Source organism: Musca vetustissima, unplaced genomic scaffold (genome assembly GCF_032173495.1).
Source record: "Musca vetustissima isolate MV318-11 ecotype Yass unplaced genomic scaffold, APGP_CSIRO_Mvet_v1 utg71164, whole genome shotgun sequence".
Taxonomy (NCBI): Eukaryota; Metazoa; Arthropoda; class Insecta; order Diptera; family Muscidae; genus Musca; species Musca vetustissima.
This window is the reverse complement of record NW_026883151.1, coordinates 7,696-20,478: the sequence shown is the minus strand read 5'-3', so window position 1 is coordinate 20,478 and position 12,783 is coordinate 7,696. Positions and strand designations below refer to the sequence as shown.

The 12,783-nt window shown below is 36.6% G+C and overlaps 1 protein-coding gene across 1 annotated transcript in view; it reads right to left on the bottom strand.

Moving 5' to 3' along the window:
- LOC133329920 (anoctamin-6-like) overlaps positions 1 to 12,577 on the bottom strand; it is a 36,561-nt gene extending 23,984 nt beyond the window's left edge. The window contains exons 1-2 of the mRNA XM_061538378.1: positions 12,563 to 12,577; positions 1,146 to 1,702 (exon numbers count right to left, since the gene is read on the bottom strand). Of these exons, the coding sequence (XP_061394362.1) occupies positions 1,146 to 1,702; positions 12,563 to 12,575 (570 nt within the window). The 5' untranslated portion in view covers positions 12,576 to 12,577. The remainder of the gene's footprint in view (positions 1 to 1,145; positions 1,703 to 12,562) is intronic.
- Between the last annotated feature and the right edge of the window lie 206 nt (positions 12,578 to 12,783).

Sequence of the window (12,783 nt, the reverse complement as noted above, 5' to 3'; positions counted from 1 at the left end):
GTAAATTATGCATCAAAGACCCAAAGGCCAAAGTTAAGCCGACTGGCACAAAATTTTGCACGACGCACTGAAGTTCAGATTTAGATATAGCTCCCTTATATGATTTTTTCCGATTTTTAGAAAATGGTGCACCAAATACCCAAAGTATCGAGGATTGCCACAACATTGTGCACAACGTACTGAAAATAGTATACCCAAACGTGTGGAAAGTTTTGTTGAAATCGGTTCAGATTTAGATATAAGTTCCATATATAGTTCCGTCCAACTTAACCTAACGTGTGGAAAGTTTCGTTCAAATCGGTCTTCAAAAATTTTAAAAATTTTCTAATTACCCTATGAAATATTCAAATTTCAGTTCGATTTAGTTTTTAATTATTCTAAATACTAAAAGCTTTGCAATTTAGCCTAAATATAAATTGTATTAACGAGGTCAATATAATCGTATCGTTATCAACAAAGTGTTCATGCAGTCAAGCGTAAAATGTGTTATCAACTAAATACATGTTTTGTGTACGTATTAATCAAAGCCAAAAAAGAAACTACTTAAAACAATTTCGAACTAAATTAGCTAAAAATATTCGAATAAAATCAAATAAATGAAATTAGAAAACAAATTGCCATTACCCGTTCCCGCAAGCGTTTTCTTTAAACAAATTTTTTGTTGTTGTTTTTGTTTGGTGTAAGTTAAGAATTGCTTTTAATAATATTCTGGTTAGAGAGCGCGCGCACACATACATACACAAAAGAGCATAAAAATAGAAACAAATTTGAAATTATTAATAATAAAAAAGATCAAGGCATGTTTTTGGAAACAAGAAAGTTTAGAAAAGAGATTTGAAAAAAAAAATATCAATACAGTGAATACCAAAAGTATGTAACCAATTAGTGATGGAATGAGAAAAACCAATCAAAATGATGCAATAAACCAATATAATGACAGAAAGAAAGGGAAGAGAAGTAGGTGAGGAATAAGTCAAAATTTTGTGCATTTTTGTCGTAGTATTTGTGCAATATAAATGAAAAGATGCAAAATAAAATTTGGAAATATAGAATTGTAGTGTAGTTTGGAATTTGTTGTTTTTTTTTGCATGAAACCAATAGTGTTGAATTAAAAAAAAATCAAGGGATATTGAAGAATTGTTTACCCTAAATTTCCATTGCGAGTATGTAATGGGCAATTTCTTATCTCTACTATTCTGTGTACTATTTTGTATCAGACGTCTAGACACTTCCATATCGTTGGTCATCGTCGTGTGCAGTGCTGCCTCACTAGCACCTGTCGCATTCATGTAATTTGTTCGACCATTCTGTAGAGCCATTACCTGTGCAGCTATAACGGCATCTGTGTAATCTGCACCAGCACCACTGCCACCACCAACTGATGCCGCGGCTACTCCATTACCATTGGTATTCGGTGGCATGTATTGATCCAGTGGTGAGGAGTGCCGATAATTGGGATTCCACGAAGCGCGTGCCTTTAGACCATTTTCAAGGCGTATGCTGTTCGAACGTCTAGCTGGTGTTTCATCACCAGCTAAATCTGCCGCCGAATAGTAAATTGTGTTGCGCGATTGTGACAATGATTTGCGATGAGCAGCTGCGGCCGCAGCAGCCTCTGAATCGGCTAGGGAGATGGTATCGAAATATAAACTTTCACGATCATCCATTTCCGATTCGGGATAATCGTAGTCGTGTGTACGAACTGGAAATATAAACAAATGTTGGAAAATCATTAAATATTTATCATCAAACACATGGGTAAAGATCAATAAAAACAAAACAATAGAACTACTTGCATTGTTATGACTACAAAGAAAAAAAAAACAGAAATTAGACAAGCCAATCCATGCTAATACAAATAATTTATTACAATGACATCTATTGACAAAAGGTGTGCGATGACAGACAGTAATGTTAGGTTTGTAATTGATTAGTTGATATGGGTATTAGATAATGTTTGTGTTTGTTATGGATGGGGAAAAGTGTTTACATTTGGATTTATTGTTATTAAATGATAAACAATTCTTTTATCATCAATTACTGAACTCATATATGAATTTTAACAACTTGGGAAGGTTATATAGAATTACGTTTATAACGTAATATGTAATGCCATGCAAATATATAGGGGACTTTGGTGCACCACTTACCTTAAATCGGACGAAACTATATGTGGGAGCTATATCTAAATCTGAACCGATTTTCTCGAAACTTGGCACACATCGTTCTGCACCTAATTCAGTACACTATGCCAAATTTCATGCAAATCGAAAGATATAGAGGGACTTTGGTGCGCCATTTACCTTAAATCGGACGAAAATATATATGGGAGCTATATCTAAATCTGAACCGATTTTTCCCAATTTCAATAGGGTTCATCCTTGGGCCAAATAAGTGACTTGTGCCAAATTTCATCCAAATCGGATCATAAATGCGACCTGTACTTTGTTTACAATTTAACATCTACAGACGGACGGGCAGACGGACGCATATTCTCAAAAGGAACCATGTGTTTGCCTGTTACAAACATATGCACAAAGACATAATACCCTGTACCACAGTGTGGTGAAGGGTATAAAAATGTACCGAGAACCATAAATATAGCTATAAAGGAGCTCCATCTATATACATGGAGGCTATACAACAAGGCCGCAATTTAAAATTCTTGGTTGGCAGAAGAAGAAATATGGAAAATTAACCAGTGAGCGGAGCAGTATAGTCGGACGGGGCCGACCATACGATACCCTACACAACTACCACCGAACTCAAATTTTCTGCGGATGTTTATTCCGAGACTGGGCAATATTTCGTGATATTTGCACCATCTTGCCCGATTAGAGGTAAACAGCACCTCTTCCTCACACTAACATATTTTCCTAATATTACGAGTCTTCAGTACAGCTATTGTCCAGATTCCCTTCACAGTGGGTTGTGTTGCGATGTTCGGCTTTCATTTGAGGTCTATAGATCGACTCGAAAATAACACAAACCAGTGAGCGGAGCAGTATAGTCGGGCGGGGCCGACCATACGATACCCTACACAACTACCACGGAACTCAAATTTTTTTCGGATGTTTATTCCGAGCCCGGGCAATATTTCGTGATATTTTCACCCTCTTGCCCGATTAGAGGTAAACAGCACCTCTTCCTCACACTTTTCCGAATATTACGAGTATTCAGTACAGCTATTGTCCAGATTCCCTTCACCGTGGGTTGTGTTGTGATGTTCGGCTTTCATTTGTGGTCTATAGATCGACTCGAAAATAACACAAAAAATTAACTTTTCGGTCCACTTCATTCCAAAATTATTATCTGGTCATCACCGAAAATTATAGGCGTTGTCCTTGACCATAACTGGAACCTCATGGAACATTTCAAAGCGATCAGCGCTATAGTTCAGCTCTCCAGAGTGATAATGGGTTACTAAATAATATACAAATACGGAGATACCTGTAAATATTTAGGTGTAACTCTCTCATCCGAGCACATACAACAATATAATTGGTCTTAATTTAAAGGTCAACCACTCCTCTTGGATATAATATCAACTTCTCGGGTATATGTCCTTCAGGGGTAAATATATATGCCATATAATACACATTTTGTCATTTTTCACACAAAAGTCAGGCTCCATTTGACCCGCTAAATATTGACCGATCTTTATCAAAACATGCATGCTTATTATTTGGCTTGATCCCCTTCTCCATGCAAAATTTCAAGATGTTCGAGCCATTATTGCGGCCTCTGGAGCGACCAGAAAAACCGACAAAAATTTAGTATTTGGTCCATTTCATCCCCTAAATATTAACCGATCTTTCCCTAAAACAATAGGGGTCTTCATTGGCCAGAACCCATCCTACATGCAAAATTTCGTGAAGATTGGTCCATAACTGTGGCCTGTATCGTGTTTACAAATTATAATGGACAGACGGACGGACGGACGGACGGACGGACACACATGTCTAGATCGACTCAGCTAGTCGAGATATGACGATCGGTATACTTAAAGGTGGGTCTAGGACCAATATTTCGCGGCGTTACAAACTTTTGGGGCTGCACAAAGCTATAATACCCTGACAACATAGTTGTGTAGGGTATAACCAGTGAGCGGAGCAGTATAGTCGGGCGGGGCCGACCATACGATACCCTACACAACTACCACGGAACTCAAATTTTTTTCGGATGTTTATTCCGAGCCCGGGCAATATTTCGTGATATTTTCACCCTCTTGCCCGATTAGAGGTAAACAGCACCTCTTCCTCACACTTTTCCGAATATTACGAGTATTCAGTACAGCTATTGTCCAGATTCCCTTCACCGTGGGTTGTGTTGTGATGTTCGGCTTTCATTTGTGGTCTATAGATCGACTCGAAAATAACACAAAAAATTAACTTTTCGGTCCACTTCATTCCAAAATTATTATCTGGTCATCACCGAAAATTATAGGCGTTGTCCTTGACCATAACTGGAACCTCATGGAACATTTCAAAGCGATCAGCGCTATAGTTCAGCTCTCCAGAGTGATAATGGGTTACTAAATAATATACAAATACGGAGATACCTGTAAATATTTAGGTGTAACTCTCTCATCCGAGCACATACAACAATATAATTGGTCTTAATTTAAAGGTCAACCACTCCTCTTGGATATAATATCAACTTCTCGGGTATATGTCCTTCAGGGGTAAATATATATGCCATATAATACACATTTTGTCATTTTTCACACAAAAGTCAGGCTCCATTTGACCCGCTAAATATTGACCGATCTTTATCAAAACATGCATGCTTATTATTTGGCTTGATCCCCTTCTCCATGCAAAATTTCAAGATGTTCGAGCCATTATTGCGGCCTCTGGAGCGACCAGAAAAACCGACAAAAATTTAGTATTTGGTCCATTTCATCCCCTAAATATTAACCGATCTTTCCCTAAAACAATAGGGGTCTTCATTGGCCAGAACCCATCCTACATGCAAAATTTCGTGAAGATTGGTCCATAACTGTGGCCTGTATCGTGTTTACAAATTATAATGGACAGACGGACGGACGGACGGACGGACACACATGTCTAGATCGACTCAGCTAGTCGAGATATGACGATCGGTATACTTAAAGGTGGGTCTAGGACCAATATTTCGCGGCGTTACAAACTTTTGGGGCTGCACAAAGCTATAATACCCTGACAACATAGTTGTGTAGGGTATAACCAGTGAGCGGAGCAGTATAGTCGGGCGGGGCCGACCATACGATACCCTACACAACTACCACGGAACTCAAATTTTTTTCGGATGTTTATTCCGAGCCCGGGCAATATTTCGTGATATTTTCACCCTCTTGCCCGATTAGAGGTAAACAGCACCTCTTCCTCACACTTTTCCGAATATTACGAGTATTCAGTACAGCTATTGTCCAGATTCCCTTCACCGTGGGTTGTGTTGTGATGTTCGGCTTTCATTTGTGGTCTATAGATCGACTCGAAAATAACACAAAAAATTAACTTTTCGGTCCACTTCATTCCAAAATTATTATCTGGTCATCACCGAAAATTATAGGCGTTGTCCTTGACCATAACTGGAACCTCATGGAACATTTCAAAGCGATCAGCGCTATAGTTCAGCTCTCCAGAGTGATAATGGGTTACTAAATAATATACAAATACGGAGATACCTGTAAATATTTAGGTGTAACTCTCTCATCCGAGCACATACAACAATATAATTGGTCTTAATTTAAAGGTCAACCACTCCTCTTGGATATAATATCAACTTCTCGGGTATATGTCCTTCAGGGGTAAATATATATGCCATATAATACACATTTTGTCATTTTTCACACAAAAGTCAGGCTCCATTTGACCCGCTAAATATTGACCGATCTTTATCAAAACATGCATGCTTATTATTTGGCTTGATCCCCTTCTCCATGCAAAATTTCAAGATGTTCGAGCCATTATTGCGGCCTCTGGAGCGACCAGAAAAACCGACAAAAATTTAGTATTTGTTCCATTTCATCCCCTAAATATTAACCGATCTTTCCCAAAAACAATAGGGGTCTTCATTGGCCAGAACCCATCCTACATGCAAAATTTCGTGAAGATTGGTCCATAACTGTGGCCTGTATCGTGTTTACAAATTATAATGGACAGACGGACGGACGGACGGACGGACGGACACACATGTCTAGATCGACTCAGCTAGTCGAGATATGACGATCGGTATACTTAAAGGTGGGTCTAGGACCAATATTTCGCGGCGTTACAAACTTTTGGGGCTGCACAAAGCTATAATACCCTGACAACATAGTTGTGTAGGGTATAAAAATTAAGTTTTCGGTCCACTTCATTCCAAAATGTTTTTCTGATCATCACCGAAAATTATATGCGTTGTCCTTGACCATAACTGGAACCTCATGGAACATTTCAAAGCGATCAGCGCTATGGTTCTGCTCTCCAGAGTGATAATGGGTCACTAAATAATATACGAATACGGAGATACCTGTAAATATTTAGGTGTAACTCCCACATCCGAGCACATACAACAATATAATTGGTCTTAATTTAAAGGTCAACCACTCCTTTTGGATATAATATCAACTTCTCGGGTATATGTCCTTCAGGGGTAAACATATACGCCATAGAATATAAATTTTGTCATTTTTCACACAAAAGTCAGGGTCCATTTGACCCGCTAAATACCAAACAGGCATGCTTATTCTTTGGCCCGATCCGCTTCTCCATGCAAAATTTCACGATGTTCGGACCATTGTTGCGGCCTCTGGAGCGACCAGAAAAACCGAAAAAAATTTAGTAATTGGTCCATTTCATCCCCTAAATATTAACCGTTCTTTCCCAAAAACAATAGGGGTCTTCATTGACCAGAACCCATCCTACATGCAAAATTTCGTGAAGATTGGTCCATAACTGTGGCCTGTATCGTGTTTACAAATTATAATGGACAGACGGACGGACGGACGGACGGACACACATGTCTTGATCGACTCAGCTAGTCGAGATATGACGATCGGTATACTTAAAGGTGGGTCTAGGACCAATATTTCGCGGCGTTACAAACTTTTGGGGCTGCACAAAGCTATAATACCCTGACAACATAGTTGTGTAGGGTATAATTATAAGAGCTGTACTGAATATGAATAGTAATATTCGGAAAATATGTCAGTGTAAGAAATAGGTGCTGTTGACCTATAATCGGGCCAGATTGAGCAAATATCACGAAATATTACCCAAGCTTGGAATAAGTTCCGTAGAGTTCCGTTGTAGTTGTTTAGGGTATCGTATTCTCGGTTCCGTCCGACTATACTGCTTCGCTCACTGGTTATATGATTGGCTATGCCTATGTAGGGACCCATATAGCATAAATTTCGAAGGTAGTATTTTAGTTTTATATCTCAATGCCTTCCTTCACGCTAAATATTAAAAATACCGAAAATCAGATTGGGGGCTTTGCCTAAATGAGGTTCATGTTTTTATTACGATATCCTCCATAGGTAGAATGATTAGAACAGATGGTTAATTCGTCGTTGAGTTCCATATTTTGTAGGGTTTAAACTGACATTTTCAAGTAAAGCATATTCCCCAGACTATGGTGGTATACGTCCATATGGGGATAACCCCAACACGTGGGGGATATCCAGAAGGTGAATGTTATTATTAAATTTTTGTAGGGAGACTTGTCACCAAATTCGAATACAAAATATCAAATTACAACGAATTCAATTGAAGAAAATTACATACAGAATACCTCCAGGTCTTCCATAGGAAGAAGAGTACCAGCAGCTCTTCCACAGGAAGAAGAAGACCTGCAGCGTTTCCACAGAAGACGAATTTGTGCAGCGCTTCCACAGGTAGAAGAATACTAGCAACTCTTCCAAAGGAAGAGGAATTTCTGCAGCATTTCACAGGAAGAAGAATGCCTCAAGCTCTCCTATAGGAAGAAGAATACCTCCAGCCTTCCACAGAAGCTCAAAACATTAAGAAAATACCTAAAATTTAGGGTGCCGTTATATGGTGGCTACCCAAAAAATTGAACCAATACTTTTAGCGGGAAGATTTGGTGCCCAATTAGTACCCAACATTCCAAATTACAGTAAATTTGATGGAAAACTTGCCCAAAATCCTCAAGAACCGCATACTTTAGGGTGTACCTTTAATAATAATAATGATAATTTTCATTGTAGAGATTTGGTTTGAGATTTTCAGCGAATTCGGTTAAAAAACGAACTCAAAAAAATGTTGAGGGTACCTTTGTTTTTTAGCTAACCCAAAAAAGGGCATATATTGATATTTTTGGTACTCAATAATAACCCAATATGCCAAATTTTTAGCGAAATCATTGAAAATGCGCTCAAGAACCTCAAAATACTAATAATTGGGGGGTACTATTATATGGGAGCTACGCCTTAAAGATATCGCCCATCTTCGAACTTATCCTGCCTGCAGACGAATGACAACTATATGCTAAATTTTGTCTATCTATCTCATTTCGCTTAGATTACAAGAGACAGACGAAATGTGTAAATCACTTCCGAAAATGCGAGAAAACTCGCCAAAACTCACAATTAAAAGATTGGACACAAGTAAGAGAAGCAGAATATTTGGAGTGACCAACCCTTTGATAACCTACAATAAACCTTAACATCCTAGCAAAATTTTCATTCTCTCGTGTGGTTAAATTATACAATATTAGAATATGGAGAAAATTAAAAAATTTTAGCATATCTCCCTTGTCGGACCTCGTACATCAATAAAATATTTCAGCTTAAAGATCAACCTTTCATAAACTAGCAACTTTTCGTGATTTTATCTTCTTCATAAGATGAATCATTAAATTCAAATGCAACATCTTAAAGAATAATAACAAATAATAATTACGTGCCAACATTTGATTGCTTTATTGGATATAAAATATTTTTTTGTATACAAAAATTAAGAATAAAATAAACTGCGCACACATTTTTCCAATATATTTATAAGTTCATAAATGACAGACGCAAGGTTGGAACGTTTCGGCATGCAAATGAACAAACAAATATTTTAATGGAAAGTAAAATGAAAAAAACGACTAAATTCAATCAGAGTAATGAATAATTGAAATGGATTTATGTTTATAATTATAAAGACATTGATTGACACCCATATGTGTGCATAATGACATCAATGGTTAATTTAATTTAATTTCAGGTAACAACTGGTATGAAATGCGTACATATTTCCAAAAGTCTAAATGTTATGCGGGATATAGGAGAAACTAAGTAAAGATCACATTTGACACTCATGGATAGAAACATTTGTGTCGATTATTTTGAAATTTAGATTCTAATATAAATATGGATTTTCTAGAAATGTTTGCAAAACTTATTAAATTAATACCAAAATTTGTTATATGGGGGCTACTCGAAAAAGTGGACCTACATTTATAGTTTTTAGTGCATAGTTTTAGTACACAATAAAAATCGAATGTTGTAAATTACAGTAAATTCGATAGAAAACGCACTCAAAAACCTCCAAAATGCCGAAAAATTGAGGTAATCTTATAAAGAAACTATCCGAAAAAGTGGATATCGTTTTTGAAATCACAACAGGGCTCGCATAATTGAACAACTGCTTTGCAGAAAATGTACAATTTTGGTCCAAGTTTTGACATAGTCCCCATACGTTGATGGCCTTTGTCGCATTTTTCACCCGGTGTGATGGCAATTTTTTTTTCGCCCCCTTTTTGGGGTCGTCCCCATATAATCCCCATATAATCCCCTTTTTGGAGGGTATATTAATTTTGTTTTTTCCGTTTATAACTCATTTCCGACCCTATAAAGCGTATATATTCTTGATCAGGATAAAATTCTAAGACGATCTAGTCATGTTCGTCCGTTTGTCCGTCCGTCTGTTGTAATCACGCTATCTTTTGAAGGAATTGAGATAGGGTGCTGAAATTTTGCATAGGTTTGTCTTTTGTCTGCAGGCAGGTCAAGTTCGAAGATGGGATATATCGGTCCACGTTTAGGTATAGCTCACATATAACAGTACCCCCAAGTTTCGGTACTTTGGGGTTCTTGAGCGCGTTTTTCAACCGAATACGCTGAAATTTGGTACATTGGGTACTAAATGTATCCACAAAAAAATTATAAATATAAGTCCACTTTTTCTGGTAGCCCCCATATTACGGGACCTCCTGATTTTCAGTATTTTGGGTTTTTATTGTATTTTCCACCGAATTGGCTGTAATTTAATATTTTGAGTTCCTAATAGGTACCAAATCTATCCACAAAAAATTATAAATTTAGGTAAATTTTGTCCGATATCCCCCATATAAGGGTACCAAATATCTCTACTAAAAATTATAAATATCGGCCCCCTTTTTTTTGGTAGCCCCTATATAAGGGCACCCCAAATTTTCGGTATTTTGAGGTTCTAGAGCACGATTTGCAACTTAATTCGCTAAATTTTGAAATTTGAAATTGGGACAAATCGGTTCAGATTTAGATATAGCTCCCATATATAGTTTCGTCCGATTTAAGGTATATTGTGTACCAAAGTCCCTATATATCTTTCGATGTGCACGAAATTTAGCATAGCGTACCAAATTACCTAGAATGATGTGTGCAAAGTTTCGTGAATATCGGTTCAGATTTAGATTTAGCTCCCATATATATATTTTCCGATTTAAGGTAAATCATTCGATTTGCACTAAATTTGTCTAGGCGTATTGAATTAAGGGTAGAATGACGTGTGCTAAGTTTCGTGAAAATCGGTTCAGATTTTTATATAGTCCCCATATATATTTTCATCCGATTTTATGTAATTGGTGCATTTTGGTATAGGGCACTGAATTAGGTCTAGATTGGCACAACGTATTGAAGAAATATAGATTAGTCTCTGGCAAGTTTCCCTGAAATCATTACAGATATAGATATATAACAAAAGCGCGTCTGTTAGGATACATATGTAGAATATACCCAAAGTGGTGAAGGGTTTCATATAGTCGGCCCAGTCGGACTTCACTACTTTCCTTACTGGTTTATATTAAAATAGATATCTGATTTGTTCCGCGTTTTGGGTTTTGTTCTAAGATTCTGTTGTAATCATTTCACCTCTGAAGGATAACGAGATAAAAAAAAACTAGAACTTAATGTTAGATAATGAGCTTTATATGAACTTTAGCCCGCATTTAGGCCTAGCCCCCATATAATGATATCTACATATGTTCGTTATTTTTAATATTTAGCGTAAAGAAATGTATTCTGATGCAAAAATGTTAGTTTCGAAGTAGTTGTAGATGTTAATTTCGAAGTAGATGCATATCAGTGCTCAATTAGTCATAGCACCTTATATAATGATAACTACAAATGTTCGGTAATTCCTACACGATGTAATCAACATTGGCCCCGCTAGGATAGCCTCCAGCGACGTACTCATTTTCTGCAATACCAATTTTCATATTGAAACAGCAGCTTCCACCATAATGTACTTGGTGTACATTGAGGTTTACATAATCTGTTTGTAGAAATGTCTGTATAGGTCCATGTTTTGGTATGTTCCCTATATTTTCATTTCAAATACCTGTCAGTATAAATATGGTGGAGTATATCCAAAGTTCGGCCCGGCCGAACTTAACGCGTTTTCACTTGTTTATATTAAAATAGTTATATGATTTGTTCCGCGTTTTGAGTTTGGTTCTAATACATTTATGTAATCATTTCACCTGCAGAGGATATCGAAATAAAAAAGTAGAACGTAAGGTTCGAGAATGAACTTTAGCCCGCATTTAAGATGGGCAATGTTTGAATGAAATCTAAATTTGTTGAAACCGATTTGGTCCAAAGAAACATGGGATCTAGAACCAATATTTCGATGTGGCAGTGTATACACCCTCATTAGGCAGAAGGCTGAGGGTATAATTATCCATTTAAAATGTCTGAAATTTGTATTATGGTTTACATAGTCTGTTTTTAGAAATGTCGGTATAGGTCCACTTTTTGGCATGTTCCCTATATTTTCATTTCTAGTACCTGTCAGTATATTTATGGTGGAGGGTATCCAAAGTTCGGCCCGGCCGAACTTAATGCTTTTTCACTTGTTTTTTTTCATTTTTTATAATATTGTATGTATATAATGAAGGATGTATGAAAAACATTTCAAATGTTCTATAGATCTTAATATATCATAGTAGTTTAATTAAATAATCCTAAGCTGCAAATAAAAACATTATCAAACATTTTGTTATGACCCTATTTGTTCTTAGGTATTATTGTTACTAACCATTTTTTTATAATTTCAAAACTTCAAAATTTGACATTAATCACATTTCATTAATATTATGTTGCGTTCAGAATAAAAAACATGAAATAAATGTATTTAAAAGTTCCATTATGATGACAATGTGATGCTAATGAGGAAAACAACAAACACTATTTTAACAAAAGACAAATACATTTAAATAAATTTATATTTATAAATAAAAAACACAGTTCCAAAAAACAGTTATACGCATAAAATTAAATATATTTTACATTCAAAGCCGTTTGGAATAAAATTAATGGGTTAATTACCAGCAGAATACATGTTTTTCATTCGTTCGTTCTCTCCCTCTCACTCTCTCTTTTCAGTTTCGACAATAAAGTCGAGTTGGGGACTTATGTTGAAACTTTGTTAAAGCCAATGTTGATGATGATGATGATGTTAGCGCGGTAGACAAGTGCAAATGGCCGTTCATAAGAACACAGACAGGGCAATAAAAGCCCGTTGTTCTTTAAATCGAAAAAAGAGAATA